The following is a 22584-nucleotide window of genomic DNA, read 5'->3' as shown; positions in this document are numbered from 1 at the left end:
ATATCCAAGTAATGTATATAACATTTAGGATAATTCATCCAACCTCCATAACACAAACTAAGATAAAACACAAAACAATAACTACAAAATTGTGCTTAAAAAACTTCGCGTTTTATACTCGCTTTCTTCAATTTCTGTAGGGTTCGATCCCATTGTCGGATGCATTCGACACTTTCAGTTTGATCAATTCTCATCCGACCTGGGGCGTGCACCATCTTGCCTTTCTTTGTCACTCGTCAAAATCGAACTTCGAAGTTCAAAACAAATAAAGGTACTTCCGGAGGACAAAACTACCCCCGCTTTTAGCCAGTCCTATTTTTTTTGTGCTACTTCAAAATAGAACTCTTCTACTAGCATGGGCTGTTTGCTTGGCCACTCAAAAACAACGCAAACAGCACTCCGTCAGCCAGCACCGCACCGTAGCATTGTTGGGTTGGGAGTAAATGGAAGAGTCCATTATAGCTTCGTCTACGTTGTTGCAGTTTATTTTTTCCTTTCTCTATGGCGCGGCGCGAAAAACGCACGGCCAATGGAAATGGAAAAGCTTGTTTTGAAGAGCAAATAAAACACCTCTACGCCTATCCAAGCAGGAGGTGTGCGTGCGTTGGTTGTTGAGGCATGCAAAGTATCCGTCGTCGCCACGATGCTCGTTGTTCGACCGGTACCATTTGGTTCATAGCCATTCGGGAGGGAACAGACGTTACCTCTATCAACTATGCTCTATGGTACAGGATTCAGCACCTCAGATGAAGCGGTGGAAAGCCAACACAATGTGGTGCCAGCCAACATGCGTAAATAGGCAATGGGTACGAGGTTTTGGGTTAAAAGGGACACAATCTGCTATATTGAGCGATGTTTTTCTTAGTAAAGGAATGCAATATAGCTTCTACGAAACAACTAGACGCTATAAAAATGGAGCATGGAAAAGATTTATCACAAATTGTAGCATCTGGTTCGCTTGTTTTCTGCATGTAGGAAATACTACTGGTGGAATAAGTTGAATAAGTTTTGTGAACTACCTTATTTTCAATAATATCATAACCAGAAGAAACTGGAATGCCATGATTTTAATTAAGTTTTTATTCACTATTTAACAAATAACTTCGAGATAATAGATCCCACTTTTATTCTTAAAAAACCCATTACGACATTTCTATCTTGCATGATCAGTTTCATAGATGAATCAAAGCTGGAACAGAGTTTGATCGGCAAAACTGTTTTCCGATCAATGGAAAAAGTAGTCGCTCAGTGACCCTACAATATATATAACAATCTAAACGTAAGTACGACTTAATTTGACAAGAAATAATAATAAAAAGTACATTAAAACACAATTAGGTAATAATATCCTGCCGATCGCCACTTACCTTTCCTTGTCTCTCTTACGTAGCCTGAAAATAGAAGAGATGGAAGAAAATGAATTAGAACTTGCATGCTACGGAAATGAACTTTTCATCTATCGTCAAAACCGCATAAAAATAGATAGAGTGTGAGCAGCCTTCATCGTATCCACCAGGAGAAAACTTCCCAAAGCCACCGACCGACCCATTCAAACACACTTAATTTCCTCCCCCATCGGGCAATTTATAACCCGAGCGGCGATGCGATGGCGGAAGGCAATAGGCAACACACGTTTGCATGTGGGAAACCGAAACGACATTAAAAACAATTTATGCACTATTTTCCACCTTCCACTCAAGCGAGTCGCCCATTTATGTTACATTTAACTCCCGGTAGCAGCACGGCAGCAGCCAGGCCCCAGTAGTCGGTGGCCACCCATCGGGTTATTCTACTTAATGCTGCTGCTTGGCACCTACCAACCAGCGCCATCATCCAAGGACAAAGGCAGAGAGTTGCATTTCTCGCAAACAAAGGAAAAGGGTCTAATGGCAAAATTTAAGCAAATACTATGTTTAAAGGACAGATGCGAATATTTTTTCTTCAGCTGGATCCTGAATACTAAGCAAATCAAGTAGGTACTAGAACGTTAACAACAAGCATCTTCATCATAATAGCCGAGAGAAAATAAAATAAATTCGATAGAATGGAACACTATTCGATGGTTACACTATGACATTTAAAGGTTTTTTTTCTCGAACCTGGTAAACCACAGTACATTAAGTGTTTGCATTACTCTGATCGACCTTTTCAAATGTTGCGAGAGTCTTTATCCTTCTGGTAGCGTCCTTACGAATTGTGCGAACACACCGTGAAGTGGTTCCAAACAAAACGTAAGGTTCTTTGTTCTGCCCTTTCGGGCAACGAATGGTGGTAAGCGTGGGTATGTCAGTGTGCAACACTTTCATCCTTTCATTCCTGGCGAAGAAGTCAATAATGGACCGCATTGTGCCGCCACCGACCCACCGACCGGTCTGACCGAGCGCAACCGGCAGTCCGTGCAACGACAATGCAACGGTAAGGAGTGTGCACCGGGAGGGCCAACCCGGCCATCGTACAGTAATCCAGCAAGATTTAGAAGAAAGATGCAACGTTCTGCATCCGTGAAGGCGTTAAACCATTACCGGAGCGTGGAGCCATTATTTCGATTACTTTACACACAGCACCGTAAAACAGTGGGATGGGTAACAACAACACAGTCAGGAATGGGTGTTTTTATCGAAGGAACAAAAAAGGTCGTCATTTGTTACGCGTGTGTAAACCACTCTCTGATGTTACGCAGAGCGGAACGCTATGAAATACGTAAACCACTATATCGGACGAAGAAGGGTTTGAGATGAACCATTACTTCATGCGATAGAAACAAAGTCGATTGTACAAACATTTAAATTATTCCTCGGCACTTACAAGCGACAGATGATTAATCCACAAAAGCCGGTATTCGGAACATATTTGAGTGATCGACCGATCAGAACATCAAGGTTTGATGTAGATTAGATTTAAAAAAAATGAAAACTACCTCAATGGACCTTATTTGACATATTTTGGTACAATGGTCTGAGATCCCGTAGCGCCAGTTAGACACCTTTACGTGGTCTATTACTGAGTAAGGTAATATTGTCAGTAACATGCAAGTCCTGACCCAATCCTTCCCCATGTTACGGTGGGGATAGGCGTGATAGCAAGCTTAATTCTCTTAGTATTGTTATCTTAAGGGTAGTATGGACTTTTAAAATATTTACTGTGCAAATAGATGAGACAAGTAGAGTTTTATTGCTGACATTCCTTGAGCAGTACGGAGGGAGCTTACATGTAAAACACATTTCGTAACGAAAACGCCTGATATGTAAACAGGGTGGCCACTCATATGACACAATCCACGCACTTCTACACCAAGGGACCAAATTTTCAAACTAAAAATTAGGATCCAATATCTGTAGGACAGGAAAACATACATATTGAATTACAAGAAAAACATTTCTTCCACTGAAAAATGTTTTCGGAACATTGTTTAATAGCCAATCAAAGTAGCAGACTTTTAGTATAAAAAAAGACTACCTAATCATTTTTTTTACAAATGTGCTCTATCACACCTATTTGGGTGAAAATGTATTGATGAATACGTAATTGAATACAGTTTTTAATGATCTTTTTGTGTGCACATTTGTATTGCTTCAAAAATTTTAGTTTACATGAAATATTTGTACTTTAAAAACAGTGACATTGAAATGGTGTCGCGTTACGAAAATAGTCGTATAATTGATACTAGACAAAAGGTACAAACATAGGAAAAGTAATATTTTGGATTCTCTTAGAACTCGTCAAGAGCTTTCTTTTCGTGTATTAAGATCCAAAATCAGACCATTTTCCATGAAGTTACACTAGGTACAAAAATATGGTGTCGCGTTACGCGAATTGAATGTGCTTCTGTAATAAGGGATAAAATGCTTTCGGTTTATTGATACAGTATCACAATGGTTTTTTTCAAGCAATTTAGGGCTTGTACATGAATAGCGTAACAAAATTGGGGGTGTAACGGGGTGTGTCATTTGGTAACTCTCCATACTACAAAAAATAGGTCACCATCAGTGTTGGTAAAAACTCAAAATATCAAAACTCATGGATGATTCAAATCAAGCTTGAGTTGAAACGCACCCCACTCAGCATCTAAAAACTCATGGATGAGTTGAATCATCCATTTGAATCATCGTATGTTTTCTTTTGTTCTCCTTCGTTAAAAACAGTGAATTGACATTTGTCGTATAAAATATTAGACACCCTTTTATGTAAAAGCGAAAAATTTCCCGCAAATTGATTTCAAATGCGTTTTTAAACCAAAATGATTTTTTTGGCAAATGAGTGAAATGATGCGTTTTAGCATGAAAAATTCAAGCGTGATGCATTCTTTTAAAATCGCAGACAATTTCGATCGCACGGGAGCGCTCGTTGTTTGAGATTTATGAGTGATTTTACCAACACTGGTCACCATACAAAAATGTTACGGAGTGGTGGGAAATTACAAATGTTTGGTGTTTGGTGACCCCTTTGGGGTCGTCCATTAATAAGTCACGTGAAACTGAGTTTTTTTTTTCGAATAAATTGTGAGGCTTTTTTAATCCTCTCTCTTTTCCACGCAATATCACCATGCCACTCATATGAGTAAACGTAACTAACAGTTTGCTGACGAACACGGTTTCCTTCTACCATGTCACGAACCGTCAAACTTGTTTGTGGATGCCAAGTATGATTATATTTTTTCAATGGTTCGTTTATTTGAAAGACTCATCTGACGCGAAGCGTTACGGAGCCGCAGTTATGTTTTTCAATACAAGTTTAAACTTGATTTTTAAACATATTTTTAGCTTTGAGGAACCGAAAGACTCGTGTTTTCTTTTCTCCATTTAAATTGATGATTTATAATATTTTAGTTAATTTTCCTTTCATTCGCTCTCACTAGCTCGGCATTTTTTAGTACCGAGTACGTCAGCGCTCAAAGAAGATGCTGTGAACATACGTCAATTTAGTCGATATTTCATCTTAAGAACTTTAACAGAGATTTTCACAGTCAATATCGGTGAAATAATTTAAGAGTGTTGGTCACCGGCAGTCAAAAATATAATGAATAGCGTCTGGCAAAAAAATTCACCAAACCAATGCAAGAATAAGGGCCTATCGAAAAAGGTTAACAGAGAGTTGCTGAGTGATAAATTGGAAAAAAAAATCCATTTTATGTTAATCCAGATGAACCAGCATTGGGCTGGTTCGTTAATAAAGACATATTATATCAGGCATCCTAATGAACTTCGGTTTGATCTAAATGAATATACAATAATAAGACAATTATTTTACACTAGGATATAAACACTATTTTTAAAATTGAGTATTTATTTTCTGAGTAGTGTTGATGATAGCGTAAAGATTGAAAATGTAGTTAAAAGTAGTGCACTCAGGGCACAACGCATACGTTCTTGTGATAAACATTGGTTGAGACATGAGACGTATTCCAATCTTTTCGGAAATAAATAAAAAGTTGAAAACAGACAACGTTCCAGTAGAAACGTAGAATAAAAAACGACAGAAATATTTCTTTTTAACATTGCTGAGCTTCTTGGGCCATCATCACCTTTCAAAATGGTTAACGTAGAAAAAAGGCAATATAGAACTATTCAGTGTAAAAAAACTCACTTCTAGGGGGATCGATCGTCTGACCACGTACTTAAAAACCGATCCGGGTCATACTTGGGTGTGACTAATATAAAAATAGGAAAACCCATAACCATTTAATTTGTTTCTAAAACTGAATATGTGATACGAATGGAATTGGTTCAGTTCTATATTTGTGCCGGTTAGTCCCTCAAACTTTAATAACTGAAACTCCAGATTGTAACCACCAACTCGAACTACATTCAACGATAGATAATGTGATAATATTCTGTGTCGAATATAACATGTCGCATCGAAATCGGCTGAAATTACGTATTCTATCAACGATAAACACGTTTGCGTAACGCGACACCATTTGCAGGAGACTGTTTGTCGATCAGCGTAACGCGGCGGTGTTCATATCAATTCCGTTATTTTCATTATAATTTCCGTTTTTTCCTGCGATTTTAATTCACAGCCTCATTTCTGATGATGTATACGAGAAATGCTTAGAATAAATCGAGACTCGAAACCGTATACCAGAGCTGAAAAACGCAATTGCATTTCAAAATGCGAAAAAGTGCAATTCAGCGATGGTGTCGCGTTACGAAATGCAGCGCGCTATATTTATCATGTTCAAAGCGAAAAATCTCAAAATAAATATTCTATCAGAAAGGAAATTTAGTGAGGATAATTTTACACCTGTTTACTGTCCATGATCGCATAAATGTAACATTCGACATTTCATGGATTTTGTGTTTTTGATTGGAATAGCCTTCAAATAACACGTGTTTTCGGTATATGTAAAAAAAAGATTATGTTTGTTTGAAAAATTTCTCAAAAAACTGCAAGTTGTTTTGTAACATAACATGATTGACCGCATATTTGTAACACTGTGCATTAGCCTGGGACATGCACGTATGAAAAAATAAATTTTCGTTCCCTCATATTTTTCAGAAGCCTTTTGGGTCTTACAATGCATGTACGAAATTTCAGATCAATCGGTGAAACTATATTTTAGCGCCGGTGATTTTAATTTTCCATAGGATTTACTATGGGGAAATTTACCTTTACAAAGAAAAAATCCCCAAGGTGTCCCATTATTCTCTAACGATAAATCGATCCAACTACATCATAGGAAATTTTACCAGCAAACTTTCATTGGAAGACCGCAAAGTGATCCGACGCTCGTGAAAAATGTTATTTACATAAAACTAATTGCTGTATGAACGCAAGGCTCATTGCACTTTTTGTTCCAGCATCACTGCCGTCTGCTGCTTGCTGTTGTTTGCACGAGGCACCACTTTGTGTGGAGGATTCGCTTAGCATGAATGAAAAGCGGGTTACTAGGGATACGTTTATTGGCCTTGCTGTTTGAGTCTTCGTCCTTCTAGGTAGAAGAAATTCAACCAAATTTCAATGAAGGTGTGATTAACAAAAAGAGGCATGTAACGCACACTTTCCACACACAATGCAACGAAGCGACTATAGATGCGAGGTATAGGTTGGGGCCTCTCATTCTCGACGTCAATAGTTCGAAGCTGGTCTGAGCGGGAATTTTTTTTCGATGCTGGTATTTTTTAGGAAATTCTTCTTATTTCCAAATTCTAACTTTCAACAAGCTTTCTGGTATTTCTAAAAGATTTAGATAAGATACACAGATGAAAATATGATGTGATTTTAAATGTATTTTCTTGCACATATTTGGAGTATGCAGATAAATACAATATTCAATCGATCTTATTGTCCCTTTAAAACGTATTAAATTCAAACTGTGCCTGCTGGTAAAACTCAGTCAAATTGAATTGAATATCAAATGGTAATTCATTTGATGGAATTGGCTGCAATTTTACAAGTCGTTGAATTTTCAAAACTATTTGCTGTGTACTTGTGATACTGATTTCTGAAGAGAATAATTTAATGAACTTGTTCTGCTGCGTTGATACTTGATTGACATGCCGATAATTCAAATCGAAGGCTGCCGGGATAGAGATACTTTTTGCTAAGTTGTGTATTTTCTGAATTGTGAAACAGTTTAGGTGATTCGTAGATTTGTTTTGCCTCGAGTTGGAAATCTCTTTAATACAGATTATAGAAAAAATCTAGATTGTATAAGAGATGATTTTCACATCAAAATTTACATCACATCCCAGTTTAAATCAACATCACATCATGGATATTCAATTAAACAAATTTAGCAAAGGAATCAATTATATAATTCTGCACCTAAAAAATAGATTACAACGATCTTATAGAATTAGATAATATAGGGGAACAGACGGCTTTGGCAGGTTTTGTTCTATTATTGGCAGGGGGGTTTTTGTCGACCGAATTTTATGAAATTTGGCCACAATATTCTTTGATATGCAAAGAATGTTTAGGCCAAATTTGAGCAAAATCAGTCATAAAAAACCCCCCTGCCAATAATAGAACAAAACCTGCCAAAGCCGTCATTCCCCCTATTTTCAAAAAAAAAATCGAAAGCATTTAAAATGAATCTATTTGAAAGGTTGTTTTGAAATGGCCCTTTTGTCTCAAGTATATTAATAAACAAGTGATTTTTTTAAATTTTGGTTTAAAGCATATTTATTAATCTATTTTATGTCACATTCCTACATATGAATTCAAAATATTCGCGTACAACATCAACGGTGATATCGAGAACTATTTTTACAGTAGTTCATTATTTTAAAATATAACTATTAACTATCAACATCATTACTGTTTAGATGTTACCTAAATAAATAAACCATCACTTCATAATTTAAAAAAAAAAACAGCTGACAGAAAAGTTTGTATGAAAGTCAAAGGAACACCCTCTGAAAAAAATAGAAAATTAGTTATAATTCAAGTAGGTATTTGATTTTAATTATTGGCATTTCAATCAAATATCAAAGAAGCAAAGCAACTTCATAAAATTATTCTCTTCTGAAATCATTATCTTACTTGATACTTGATGGGCTACAGCTCTTCGATGAACCTACGCCGTATGGAGTATCCTTTTCCATTGGACTCGATCCTGGGCCAATCGCTTCCAGTCGCCCTGAATATTGAGCGCCCTCAGGTCCTCTTCAACTGCAAAAAGCCATCGTGTACGCGGCCTTTCACGAAGCCTGCGGCCTCTTCCGGGATAGAATTTGGAAATAAAAAGAATTACCTAAAGAATACCAGCACCGAAAAAAAAAAATCTCCGCTCAGACCAGCTTCGAAATATTGACGTCGAGAATGAGAGGCCCCAACCTATACCTCGCATCTATAGTCGCTTCGTTGCATTGTGTGTGGAAAGTGTGCGTTACATGCCTCTTTTTGTTAATCACACCTTCATTGAAATTTGGTTGAATTTCTTCTACCTAGAAGGACAAAGACTCAAACAGCAAGGCCAATAAACGTATCCCTAGTAACCCGCTTTTCATTCATGCAAAGCGAATCCTCCACACAAAGTGGTGCCTCGTGAAAACAACAGCAAGCAGCAGACGGCAGTGATGCTGGAACAAAAAGTGCAATGAGCCTTGCGTTCATACAGCAATTAGTTTTATGTAAATAACATTTTTCACGAGCGTCGGATCACTTTGCGGTCTTCCAATGAAAGTTTGCTGGTAAAATTTCCTATGATGTAGTTGGATCGATTTATCGTTAGAGAATAATGGGACACCTTGGGGATTTTTTCTTTGTAAAGCTAAATTTCCCCACAGTAAATCCTATGGAAAATTAAAATCACCGGCGCTAAAATATAGTTTCACCGATTGATCTGAAATTTCGCATAAGCATTATAGGACCCAAGAGGCGTGCAATAACCATGCAGGAAGTGAAAATAAAATTTTGTCCCACCCTACTGTGCATACAAGGGTTTATACATTTCAAAGGACGTTATAACCGAAATTCTTCCACATATCGTTGATTTACTTGACATTACGATATATCTTAACAAAGGATGAGAGATTTCAATGTTTTATTGTAATCAAAAAAATAATAATTAAGAGAGTATTAAATACTTCATAGGACAAATTCAAATCAGTTATCAAATTTCAGGAACTTCTTCCCAATATTTCCGATCCTCGTGTTTGATTAAAGGTAATATAGTTCGCAGTAGAGCGTTTTTTCTTTCCAATTCTATACCACGGGCCTTAGATGGTCGCTTCACATGATCCTCCAGATTGAATTTGTTAGCAAGCACGACTCGTTGTTGCTTTTTCGAAAGCAAATTGCAGCTGTTGATTTCACCGTTAGAGATGTCGCAAATTAATCGATTACTTTGATTAATCGATTCATCGTTGTGATAATCGATTAATTTTGAATCGATTATTACCCAACGATTAATCGATTCAATAATCGAGATGAATCGTGAGTAATCGATTAGTTACTAATCGATTAATCAGAATTTTACGACATCATAAGGATGTCGAAAATTAATTGATTATTTCGATTAATCGATTCATCGTTGTGATAATCGATTAATTTTGAATCGATTACTATACAATGATTAATCGATTCAATAATCGACAAGAATCAAGAGTAATCGATTAGTAACTAATCGATTAATCGGGATTTTACGACATCTCTATTCACCGTTGATTCCAACTTCGTTGCTGTACTGGAACATCAAAGATCCCTTCTTGATGACAACTTTTCTAATGTCATCGATGTATGGACGAGGAGTGCAATTTTTTAGTGTATATTGTGAAACATTCAACGATAGCGAAAGAAAATCATTTGACATCATTCTTATAACATCGGTTCTTTTCTTCGCATTTGAAACTGCTGTCTGAAAATCATCCATAGTTATAACAGGTGTTCCGCGCCGCATGCGAGCCTCTACGGCTGCATGAAAGCTATCAGCTGCCATGAAAGTGTGACCCATTTCGAAATATTTTAAAACAACTTCTTGAACATGTATATCTTTTGAATTGATTAGCAGAATCAAATACAAAAACAAATTCCAGTTCTTGTTTTGTGCAGAACAGTTATCTAGCCATAAAACAATTTGGTTTTTGTCATTGAAACGGTTGATGGCTCTTCCGAAACAGCTAAGTATGTCATTTGATGACCTTCCAGCGCCAGCGGTTGGCTCATCCCAGACACAAGCAATCACATTTTTGCATAATCGCCTACTGGGGCAAAAGTTTCATTGAAGACCAATAGCCTCTGCGAAAAAACTATCGATTTCAAACCTTCAAGGCGCGGGATCTGTACAACCTAAAATAAAATCAAATAAATAATCAGAAAAATATATAAAGCTCTTTTAGTGGAATGTATTCAACCGTCTAAGACGAATTAAGTACTCTCCATTTAATTCCACCAATTAAACTTAATTCGTCTTAGACGGTGAAATAAATAATGTTAATGACAAATCGTGGATTCTTTCTACATGTCTAGAGGACAAATTCTACGAATCTACGATTTATTTATTTTTTTGGTAAAATAAAGTTTCTCACAATCGATTCAAGTACCCAAGAAAACTAAAGACAAGCTTAAAATTAAGACCAAAGTTCGTGTGTCTGTCATAATACAAATGAGAACTCAGAGAACTCATGAGAACTTGGTCTTATCGAGTTGCAAACAATGTCAAAAAATCACACAAAATCATACCTTTTGCAGATCAACCGCCAACACAACGCATCCTGTCTGCGCTTTTTCGCCATCTTTGCGATACGCATCTCTTGCGCGATCAGCCAGTTTCATGTGTGCGTCATGAAATGTTCACAAATTTGGCAGGCTGCTTCATTTGGAAGGGATTTCGCTTCATGATTAAAATCTAACTTATGTTGCTTTCCAGTCTCGCACCTTTCGCATTGCTCGTGTCCTAGCTTGACTAAGGAAATATTGAGGCGTTTCAATATTCGACAGTAGAATTCGTAGCTGACTTGCAATTGCGGATCGTGTGCTTTCTTATATTGATCATACATCATTTTCATCGATATATCTGATGGCAGATACAATCGATTAGGGCCGTGTTCTCTTCTATAGTGAGATATAGATGGATTGAAACTTAGGATGTGGCTTCTCACTGCATCGTATTTCGTGGTACTACGAATGTATTTGCCTCGTTTCTGCTCTCTAGGCAAATCGTCATGCTCATCAGTTACACAACGGTATAAAACATTTCTGTGAATTAACGAAGCATGATTTATTATATTAATTGTTTATTATTAATATTATATAATTAAATATACCCGCATGTTTCGTTGAAACCGATCGTGTTGAGGAAAAACTTTCGGCACACTTTCGTGAACTCTCCGTTACTTCGCATCTGATGAAACTGGTAATGGAACCTTTTAAATTTGCCATCCGTATGATGGTTATTCACACGCCTTTCAATTGCCACTCGATGTACTCTTTCTCGTATAAATGCCACACGGCCGATTGCATCATGGCTCCAGTACTTACGATTTTCTTGAGCTCGTTCATCCTTCGAGAATATATACGAACATCGCTTCTTGCATCCACAGTTCAGAAATTGTACAGCATGGGTCAACCGTTGTTTCTTTGCTCGGAGCACACGTTGCACGTCTTTTATTGGTTCGCTTACGTTTCCTGGTGATTGGATCCAACGGATCATCGAAAAAGCTGCCATCAGAGTGTACATCATCTCCTACTGATATTCGAAGGCTTCCGTTTTCCATATACACAGGGCGCAAATCTTGCTCCTCGAATCCTACAAAATCACCCTCACTTTGAACGGAGCTGGTATTCGTGTGACACTCCTGAGGAATGATGCTCTCAACTTCCTCGCAAGGGATGTCGTCCTCGGAACTTTCACCGGTATGGTAGGCGGACTGAATTAACTGGAGTGCAAAAGACATCGCGACACGTTTCTCGGAAGCCAATGTGAATAAACTGACATTTATACTAAAATAAGCTACGCCATCAAAGAAGGCATGTTACTAATATGCGATCATTCGTATAAATTGGCACGAAAATAATCACATAAACGTAACATTACAAAAATCTTAATGATAATAACAATTGATTTTTTTTAATTTGTTGGTCTCATAAAATATATAATGTATTATAGTCTGGATGTGTTTTATTTACTTAAACTTTTGAAATTACTCGAGAGGAGTCATTATTGGCAGTGAACATTAAATCGTCATTTTCTCGACTGCGTGTTTTTGCAAACGTTACAATTATGCGATCATAGGCAGTTTAATCATATGTCCCCGAGGCTAATTTTCGAATGCAGACCTAATTTCTCGCTGAAAGTCGGCTCCTCATGGTGTCGCGTTACGCTGGAATGTGTCATATATATTTTTTAGGGTCCCAGTTTTTCCGGCTCAGATTTTGCCATTTTTTCGGTTGAGTTATTTTGAAATAGAAAACATTCAAGGAATAGTATTTCATTCGTCAAATTTATAGCTGTGTAACAACCGTGCAAAGGCGAAACTGTCTCTAAAAAATCTATCCAAAACGTTCCATGAAGGAAGGCGCATCGAAATACTTCAAAAATATGGCGCGAATGTGGTGAATGCAAAACTGATGGGTAGATGAGAACCAATAGGGAACTTGAGAAACTAATCAAAATCCATTGTTATTCTCCTTCTGTTGAAACTTTTCTAATTTCTCGATAGCTTTTTGAATGTTGAGAGACAGCTTGTACCGAGAATTTATATTTTATACAGATGTCCAACATTTGTAGAATCAAGCATGAAGCTATCCATTTTTCCCCAAATAAGAAAGATCAATTTTCAATTTGGTAATAGGAGTTTTAAGGATCGATATGAATTATTTATCAAAGTAATTTCTCGTTTGGAAAAAAAAACTTTTCTCGATCTAAAAATGATATTGGCGAAATTTATATTAATGAACGCACATATCACCTATTTTAGATTGAAAATCAATAACTAAAAATGCCCCGGGGCCCTCCTTAGCCGTGCGGTAAGACGCGCGGCTACAAAGCAAGACCATGCTGAGGGTGGCTGAGTTCGATTCCCGGTGCCGGTCTAGGCAATTTTCGGATTGGAAATTGTCTCGACTTCCCTGGGCATAAAAGTATCATCGTGCTAGCCTCATGATATACAAATACAAAAATGGTAACCTGGCTTAGAAACCTCGCAGTTAATAACTGTGGAAGTGCTTAATGAACACTAAGCTGCGAGGCGGCTTTGTCCCAGTGCGGGAATGTAATGCCAATAAGAAGAAGAAGAATAAGAAGAAGAAGAAGAAGAAGAACTAAAAATGCTTTAATCGTATTGTATCATGATTTGCAGTGCTGCATCATTCACTCATTTGACAAAAAAAATTGCTCCAAAAAGAGTTTAAAACCAATTCGGGGCAATTTTTTGTTTACAGTCAAGACGAACGTCAGTTCCTTTTTTTTTCACGGAAATCACAAAGGAAAACCTACGATGATGCAATGGATCAACCATAAGCTTTGACGTGTTGACAAGAGTCGGGTGCGTCTCAACTCACGATTAACTTGAGCCGTTTCTCCCAACCCTGATGATTTAACACATGTAATTGCTTGTCATAAGACGAGTTTATACAATCCATGTAATTGATTTAAAAAGGAAATAAAAATAAACGTATTATAGAAACCCAGACTAATTCACCTAGCGGTGATGCTGCCTTTCTCGCTCTTTATAAAATGTATCGCGAAAAATTTGTTAGAGTGGTCAAAACAGTTATTGTTGGGGATAGATCACATTATTTCTAACATATTAAAAAATGTGGCAAAATTTAGGCATAACTGTCATCAAGCTGTTGTTGTAGGAGGCAGGCAAAATCGGGGCGAGTCATCACTGTACCATGTACATTGTACATACTCATGTACATTGTACATACTCATGTACATAAAATATTAAAAATAAATTGATTTGTAGCAATTTTGTTTGAACTAAAATGCGCTAAATTTTGAGAGAAGCCAGAAATAGTGCATCATCAGCGTTTAACAGCATCAACGATGGAATTTTCAAACAAACTACATCTTATTCAAATTTTCTTTTAAAGATAAAAGGTTATAAAATTTGAGTTAATTTATTTGACGATTGCTCAAACTATGGACAAACTAGCTCAAAATCCTTATCACGGTTGCGCATTAGGAGCTAATGGTAGATAGAAGTGGATTAACCCGGAACCTAACCGGGCGACTAGATACTTTTAAATACCCTGGTTAAGCAGAACTCGTCACTCTCAAAACCATTTACACCGATTTTCATCTAATTAGGTCTATACACGGTCTTGAAATTCCACTGAACTACCGAAATATGAGTATGCTTTTTGCACGTGTTTTGCGTATAATAAAATGTATATTGGCCACAACTCTGATCATAGTCCGATCCGGATAAGTGCCAAAAAATTAGTGAGACGATTTCACGCAAACTCCTCTTGGTATAATAATAATGTAATTTGGCCATAACTTTTGAACCCATAGTCTGATTTGGCCATTTTTTTATAAGGAAAAACTTCTGGACCCATAGTCTGATCTTACCAATTTCACAGCTCAACAAGATTTTGTCCCTAACACCAAATAATGTGTCCCTAGTAGATTTTTGCTCGCTGAATCCGAATCTGAATTCAGATTTGCTCTAACACGTCGAGATTTTGAGATATACCTTAACAAATGTCGTAAAATCAATGATTTTGGGCATTTTGGAACAGCCATCGTTAACCCTATAGAAATAATTACTAGTCAATCAAGGTCCAAAATGGATCACAAACATCTAATCTTTCGAAATGTGGTGCATTTTGAACAAGTTAAACATAAAAAGTGTGATTTATCTGCAATTTTAGTTAGTGAAAGTTATTTAAAAATATGTTTTATGCAAGCCACTTTGTATACAAGCCTGTTTTTTTCCTGTGAACGGTTTTGAGAGGAAAGTAACAAGAATTCAATATAATAGTCTGTTCAAGCAAAAAAATAATTTGTTTTCATTGAACTAACTTGTATTGAATATAAATATGATATTGTATTTCCTCTGGCGCGATAAATTTTCAATTATTGCACAAGTGACATGGTGTATTTAATTATTCAATTTATGCCAATTTATGCTCCTTTATTATGTTCATTCGAATAAAGCAAGTACGAGAACTGTACGCAGTTCTATATATTTTGATTATTCCTGCTATTTATGATCATTCCAATATTCCTATGATAGAAATTTGGGCGGAAAACTATCAATTAGCAAAATCAATCAACGAATCGATAAATTGGTTTTCGATCGTTCTTGTGTATGATTGCATACAAGCTGAAGCGATGTTGACGGCTACGCAACAGAAACCGGAAAACGTCAACAACCTACTCGTGCGTGGGGACTTTTTATTTGATTCGCGTTGAAAATGCTGCGTGGATGTTGCAATAATCCCAATGCAATTTCTTTAAACTATGATCAGCTTATAACATTGAAAAAGGAAAAAGTTCACTAGTTTTACCAAGCTTGATCCGCCAATCCTGCACTCTGATATTTCTCTAATTTAACAAAACAAAGGCATGAATGAGAAAATTTACGATGAAGTTACAAAATGGTTAAGTTTCAACTTATTTTCCGAGTGCTGAAATGTATTTTATTAGTCAATGTGGCTTGAATGCTCTGGTAAGGGAACTAGTAGAGGATTTGAATACGTTCAAATTGCACTCCGATCTTTTTCCTTGTTGGTTAAAAGAAAGGAACTTTATAGATCATCATGTTCTCACTATATTCTAGCACAACACAATTGTAACATGTTAACAGATTACGTGTGGTTATTGGAAGTTGATCGATCGAAAAAAAAAACAACCAGAAATCGAGCAGAATAGCATTTTAGGAGGAGGATAAATGTTGAGCATAAAATGAAAAAACGTGGATATTTTATTAAAAGTGCAATGAAACATATATTTACAAACTGACTAGTATCTCTATACTTCATTTAACATTTTCCTATCCCAGTTTTTCTGGCCTCATGTTGTGGAATTTTTGGTGGCTTCGAACTGGTGGTGATGGCGTTTGCATGCAAGTTTTTGAAACAAACTTGCATGGAATATTTTTAAATTAAATTCACTAAACTTAAATTCAGGTAAAACTGAATAGAAAACAATTGTAACGTGCAAATCTAATGGAAATTCATTAGATCAGATGTGCTTTTACCGTTTCGGGTATTAATTGACCTAAAATTATGTTAATATACTTCATGAAAGTCCTTCGAAAAATGCCAATTTCTTCAAATTAGCGGTATTAATTTAGCTATATCTCAAAATTTGGACGTGTTAGAGCATATCTGAGGACAGATTCGGATTCAGCGAGCCAAAATCTACTGAAGACACATCAATTGGTTCTGAGGACCCGCAAAAGGTTAAATTTTGTTCCCCTGTGTTTTCAATAGGAAATAATAAGACAGGATTACCCGTCGATGGCAACCTGTGGCATTTACATGACGGTTGACGATAAGTACAAAAATCATTTTACTAGGCTTTTTTATGTGCATTTTTACAAAAATAGTATTTTGGCCATAGTTTCCAAGTCAAACACAAATAGAATAAAAATCGTTTGCAGAGCATCTGTGCTTATTGTTCACTTCCTAAGGGTCCCTGGTAACCTCTGACGCCCCCCGGGAAGTGGTCACTTTTTGAGTGGCTCTGAAACCGAGCATACGACACGTCGAACATTATAATTTTGCAACACAAACACAATAGAATACGTCTGCAGATCATCTTTTCACATTGGCCACTTCTGGAGGCACATCAAATTTCATGATTTTGCAACATAAATACAATAGAAGCCATTTGCAGACCATCTTGGCAAGTTGGCCACTTCCGGAGGCTCCCTTGGAACTTTTTGCCCCCTTGGTATGTCACTTTTTGAACATGGTTCTAGCGACACATCAAACTTCATGACTTTGCAACACAAATACAATATAAAACATTTGCAGACCATCTTGTTACGCTGACCGCTTCTGAAAGTTCCCAAGGGAAATGTTTGAGTGATTGTGAAACCCAGCTTGCGACATACTTCTTGATTTGGAACACAAATAGAATAAGTCATTTGCAGAGCATCTGGACACACTTGCCACTTACAAAAGTTCCCTAGACATTTGCAGACCATCCTGGCACATTGGCCATTTCCGGAGGTTCCCTGGGAACTAGGTGCCTCCCAGGGCAGTGGTCATCGTTTGAGCGGTTCTGAAACCCAACTTGCGACGCATTAAACTCTATGGTTTTACAACACAAATGCAACAGAAGTCATTTGCATAGAATCTGGGCATAATGGCCACTTCCAAAGGTTCCCTGGGAACCTGGTGCCCTCAGGAAAGCGATCTCTTCGTGAATGTTATGAAACCCAACCTGCGACACATTAAATTCCATAATTTTGCTATATGTATACTATGGAGGAAATTGCAGAGAATCTGAGTACGCTGGTCACTTCAGAAGGTTCCCTGGGAACCTAATTTTTTTTACAAGAGAGAATGCATCAACGAACAACCCAGAATACGTTTTATCTGTTTTATTTGTATTGCCGAACCATGAAGTTTGATGTATTGCAAGCTACGTTTCAGAAACATTAAAAAAATACCATTTCCCTGAGGACACCAGGTGCCAAGATGCTCTGCAAATTACTTTTATTGTATTTGTGTTATTGTGTTATTGTTATTGTATTTTTGTACATTCAAAAAGTGACCACTTCTCTGAGAGCCACCAGGTTCCCATGAAACCTTCGGAAGTGGCCAATGTGCCAAGATGGTCTGCAAATGTCTTCTATTGTGCTTATGGATCGTGGATCGTGGATTTTGATATATGTTGCAAGCAGGGTTTCAGAACCATTGAAAAAGTAAACTTTTTTCTGGGGGAAACCAGAACCAGGGAACTTTCGGAAGTGATCGATGTGCTAAGATGCTATGTAAATGTTTTTTGCTGTATTTGTGTTGCAAAATGATGAATTTTGATGTGTCGCTAGCAGGGGTTTTATAACCAAATAAAAAGTGACCACTTATCTAGGAGGCACCAGGAAACCTCCGCAAGTGGCCAGTGTGCCAAAATAGTCTGCAAATGTTTTCTACTGTATTTGTGTTGCAACATCATGAAGTTTGATGTGTTGAAAGCTGGGTGTCAGAACCATTCAAAAAGTGACCACTTCCTTGGGGACACCAAGCTCCAAGGTAACTTCCAGAAGTGGCCAGTGTGCCAAGATGGTCTGCAAATGTCTTATATTGTATTTGTGTTTCAAAATCATGAAGTTTGATGTGTCGCAAGCCGGGTGTCAGAACCATTCAAAATGTGACCTCTCCCCTGGGGGAACCAGGTTTCCAGAACACCTATAACCGAATTTTAGAGGTCCAAACGTTCAGTTTTCATTTCCAATATTTCAAAATAATGAATGAAAACAATTGCATCACTATGGGGAGCATTTACTGATAGTTATCTACGATTAAAAGGAAGATGTCTTATTTTTGACCCCATTTGACCTAGGGGACCTCCTTGATAAAACCGTCCTCATAGACCAAACTACGAGGTTAACACATCTACACTAAAATATAGGGTATAATGCATCTTTACTTCAAATGTCATGCAAACCAATTGAAAGACATGGAAACAGTGAATTTTGGAATTTGAAATCGTAGTCCGGGCCGAAACGGGTTAAGTAAATACTTAATGGGACTGGTATGCGGGTACGTTTAATAGGGGACAAGGTTGATTATAATTTTTTCACATTTCTCCCGAATAAAGCCTCATTGTGTATTATGTTGAGTGGAAGTGTGATACAATAAATTTCCATTCATAGAGTTAACTCAAAAGTGACAAAAACCCAAATGGGACTGATATGCGAGTACCGGTGGTAACAGTGCTAGAAGACCATGATAAAGCAGGGCGAATGCGGGGACGATCCCGGAGCCAAAGTCATCTTCCAGGTCCTCTGTTAAACATCACTTATTCTGGTCTCTCTTCCGGCATACGTAATACATGTCCAGCCCCACCTGTGTTGAAAATCGTACCCCGGCTGTTACACCCGGCTCTCCGTATGACACCTTCTAGCGCAATGTTGAACAGCAAGCACGAAAGTCCATCACCTTGTCTTAGTCCCCGGCGCGATTCGAACGAACTGGAGTGTTCGCCCAAAATCTTCACACAGTTTTGCACACCATCCACCGTTGCTTTGATCAGTCTGGTAAGCTTCCCAAGGAAGCTGTTCTCGTCCATAATTTTCCATAGCTCTACGCGGTCTATACTGTCGTATGCCGCCTTGAAATCAACGAACAGATGGTGCGTTGGGGTCTGGTATTCACGGTATTTTTGAAGGATTTGCCGTACAGTAAAGATCTGGTCCGTTGTCGAGCGGCCGTCAACGAAGCCGGCTTGATAACTTCCCACGAACCCATTCACTAATGGTGACAGACGACGGAAGATGATCTGGGATATCACTTTGTAGGCGGCAATAAGGATGGTGATTGCTCGAAAGTTCTCACACTCCAGCTTGTCGCCTTTCTTGTAGATGGTGCATATGACCCCTTCCTTCCACTCCTCCGGTAGCTGTTCAGTTTCCCAGATTCTGACTATCAATTTGTGCAGGCATGTGGCTAGCTTTTCCGGGCCCATCTTGATGAGCTCAGCTCCGATACCATCCTTACCAGCTGCTTTATTGGTCTTCAGCTGTTGGATGGCATCCTTAACTTCCCTCAAGGTGGGGGCTGGTTGGCTTCCATCGTCCGCTGAACTGATGAAAAACTGATGCAAAACTTGTTATCGTTTAAAAAATTGTCAACTAAGTAGCTCCTTAAAAGCAACGATAACAACGACTTTAACAACGATCTATGAATAATAAGTTCGACCGCCATCGAAGGTTCAAGGTTCTTTTTCTCTAAATTGAAATATCGAATAATGCTTGGAATATGTTGGAGAAAAAACTTTGTTTTTAAATAGACAAATGAATGTCTAAGGCGTGAAATTCCTTGTCTGTACATTGTAATGTCGAAATTTCTTGAAATGTTCTATTCAAACTATGTTTTAAAGATCTCAAACGAATCTCGAAGGATTCAGGAAACCTATCTGTGTCTTAAAAAAAAAGTGTTATAAAAATGATACAGAGAACACGTAATAAAGCTTTTTTGAAAAGTCGTGAAAAAATAAATTTCAACAAGCGCCTGGGCAAAATGCCCCACCTTAACAAAAGACGTTTTATAGCCCTTCATTAGGGCATCGGAACTGACCCCAGGGTGGACAATGTCTCCAGAATCATATCCGGATGTCATAACCATAATTGTCTTGCAAAATGCTGGCGTTTGATACCAATAACCCATATTACCTTTTCTGGAACAGGTGTCACAATGATTTCTGGTTCTGATAAAATCCCTATATACAAATCTACCGAAATGGTATAAATAGGGACGAAATAAACGTCATTTTCTTGGACTTATATCGCCAAAAAAAAGAAAGTTGTGGTCAAATTTACTTCATCTGACCCAGTGACCCACCGGAATAACTCCGGATATAATAAATACATCACAAGTCCCAACATGTATTCTGAATTCTGGGGTCCGTACGAGCAGAACAGTGATAAAACCAGGCCAATACGACATAAAATGACGAAATGGCAACAATTTGAGGCAGGTTTTAATTACATTTTCAATAATTTCCATATCATTTGGAAGCAACTGCTGCAGGCTCGCCGTTGGTAAAGGCATATCGTCCTGCCTACACTTGGGGGTTTTTGTTCTCGCTGAGACCGGGCCACTATTTGCACGAGGTTCTTAAAAATGCCTAAATTTATATTCATTCGAAAGCTTTCGGCGAGCATATTAGGGATCCGAGTTAAATTCTTCAGAACAGAAGTGTATAACTAACGAGATGAACCCTCGCTTAACTTTTCAAAAGGACCTAAGTAACATTTTTTTCATGAATTAATTTGAATAGCGCAATCAACAGAACAACATGAAAGCTTTCGATTGCGCTATTCAAATTAATTCATGAAAAAAATGTTACTTAGGTCCTTTTGAAAAGTTAAGCGAGAACCCCTCGTTAGTTATACACGAAATCATTTTAATGGACCCCTCGATTTTTGTCAATTCTTGACTGATCAAAGCTGTCATAACTCCAACATTTATCAACCGATTATAGAGATCAACATATCGTTGGAAAGAGGAAAAGTTTATCCTCAATTTCAATAATAAAAATTAAGGCAGCCATATTGAATTTGGCCGCCATCTTGGACTTCTTTATGAAAACTACAGGGGATGGACAAAATAATTAGGATAGGCAAATTTTGGGTAAAATTAGATGTGTTGTAACTATCTTAGTTATCATCCGATTTCGACAATTCAGGCATGCCCGAACTAGAAAATTAAAGCAGTTTGACGGTATGTCCATGGAACCGACTATGGCCACCGGATTCCGGAGATATTCCGGGTTTTTCGGAGGTAAGTTCAAAACCGTAAATTTGAGGTGGATATTAGGAGAAGTTGTGGTTAAAAGTTGAATAATATTAGTAACCACAAATGAAGTAGGGCTCTTGCTGATTGGAACCATATATTGAGATTTGGAATCGGACCAGAATCAAGTGAGATATGGCCATTTCTTTAAAACCGGTTCCGATCGATACTTATCAAAGGGTCAGGCCACAACTTCATTTGAATCTCGCTTTTTGATAGATTGGCCACTATGATTTTATTCTAGAAGTGCTCCAATGTGTCCAGAATAAAAAACCAATTGAATAAACGGATCCTGGAGTCGCTGGGATGTCCCCGGGGAACCTGTGAATGGGGACATTTAAGTTTTAGCACCAAAATCAGTCATTCGACGGCTCTTTTTTCATGGTTTTCGATCAGGAAGCGAAGTATGAATATGAAATGGTCCATTGACGGCTCTGACCACTTCCAGGATCTACGGATTGGCCCCGGGAAACCTGTTGAAGGGGACATTTTAGTTTTACCACCAAAACCGGTCGTTTGACGGCTCTTTTTTCATGGTTTTCGATCAGGAAGCGAAGTATGAATATGAAATGGTCAATTTACGGTTCTGACCGATTCCAGGATCTACGGACTGGCCCCGAGGAACCTGTGGAAGGGGACATTTTAGTGTTAGCACCAACACCAGCCATTCGACAGCTCTTCATTCATGGCTATCGATCAGGAAGCAAAGTACGAACA

At 37.8% G+C, this 22584-nt stretch overlaps 1 protein-coding gene across 8 annotated transcripts in view; it reads right to left on the bottom strand.

Annotated features, from left to right (window-relative positions):
- The window catches only part of LOC134213552 (disintegrin and metalloproteinase domain-containing protein 10), a 260648-nt gene that overhangs the window by 100720 nt on the left and 137344 nt on the right, over positions 1-22584 (bottom strand). For all 8 annotated transcript variants that reach the window (XR_009979479.1, XR_009979480.1, XM_062692694.1 and 5 more), the window contains one exon: positions 1368-1391. Coding sequence is in view for 6 of the 8 variants with exons in the window: in XM_062692694.1 (XP_062548678.1) it covers positions 1368-1391 (24 nt within the window). In the remaining 2 variants the exon portion in view is untranslated. The remainder of the gene's footprint in view (positions 1-1367; positions 1392-22584) is intronic.

Source organism: Armigeres subalbatus, chromosome 2 (assembly GCF_024139115.2).
Source record: "Armigeres subalbatus isolate Guangzhou_Male chromosome 2, GZ_Asu_2, whole genome shotgun sequence".
Lineage (NCBI taxonomy): Eukaryota > Metazoa > Arthropoda > Insecta > Diptera > Culicidae > Armigeres > Armigeres subalbatus.
The sequence above is the reverse complement of the archived record's forward strand: the minus strand, read 5'-3'. Positions and strand labels throughout refer to the sequence as shown.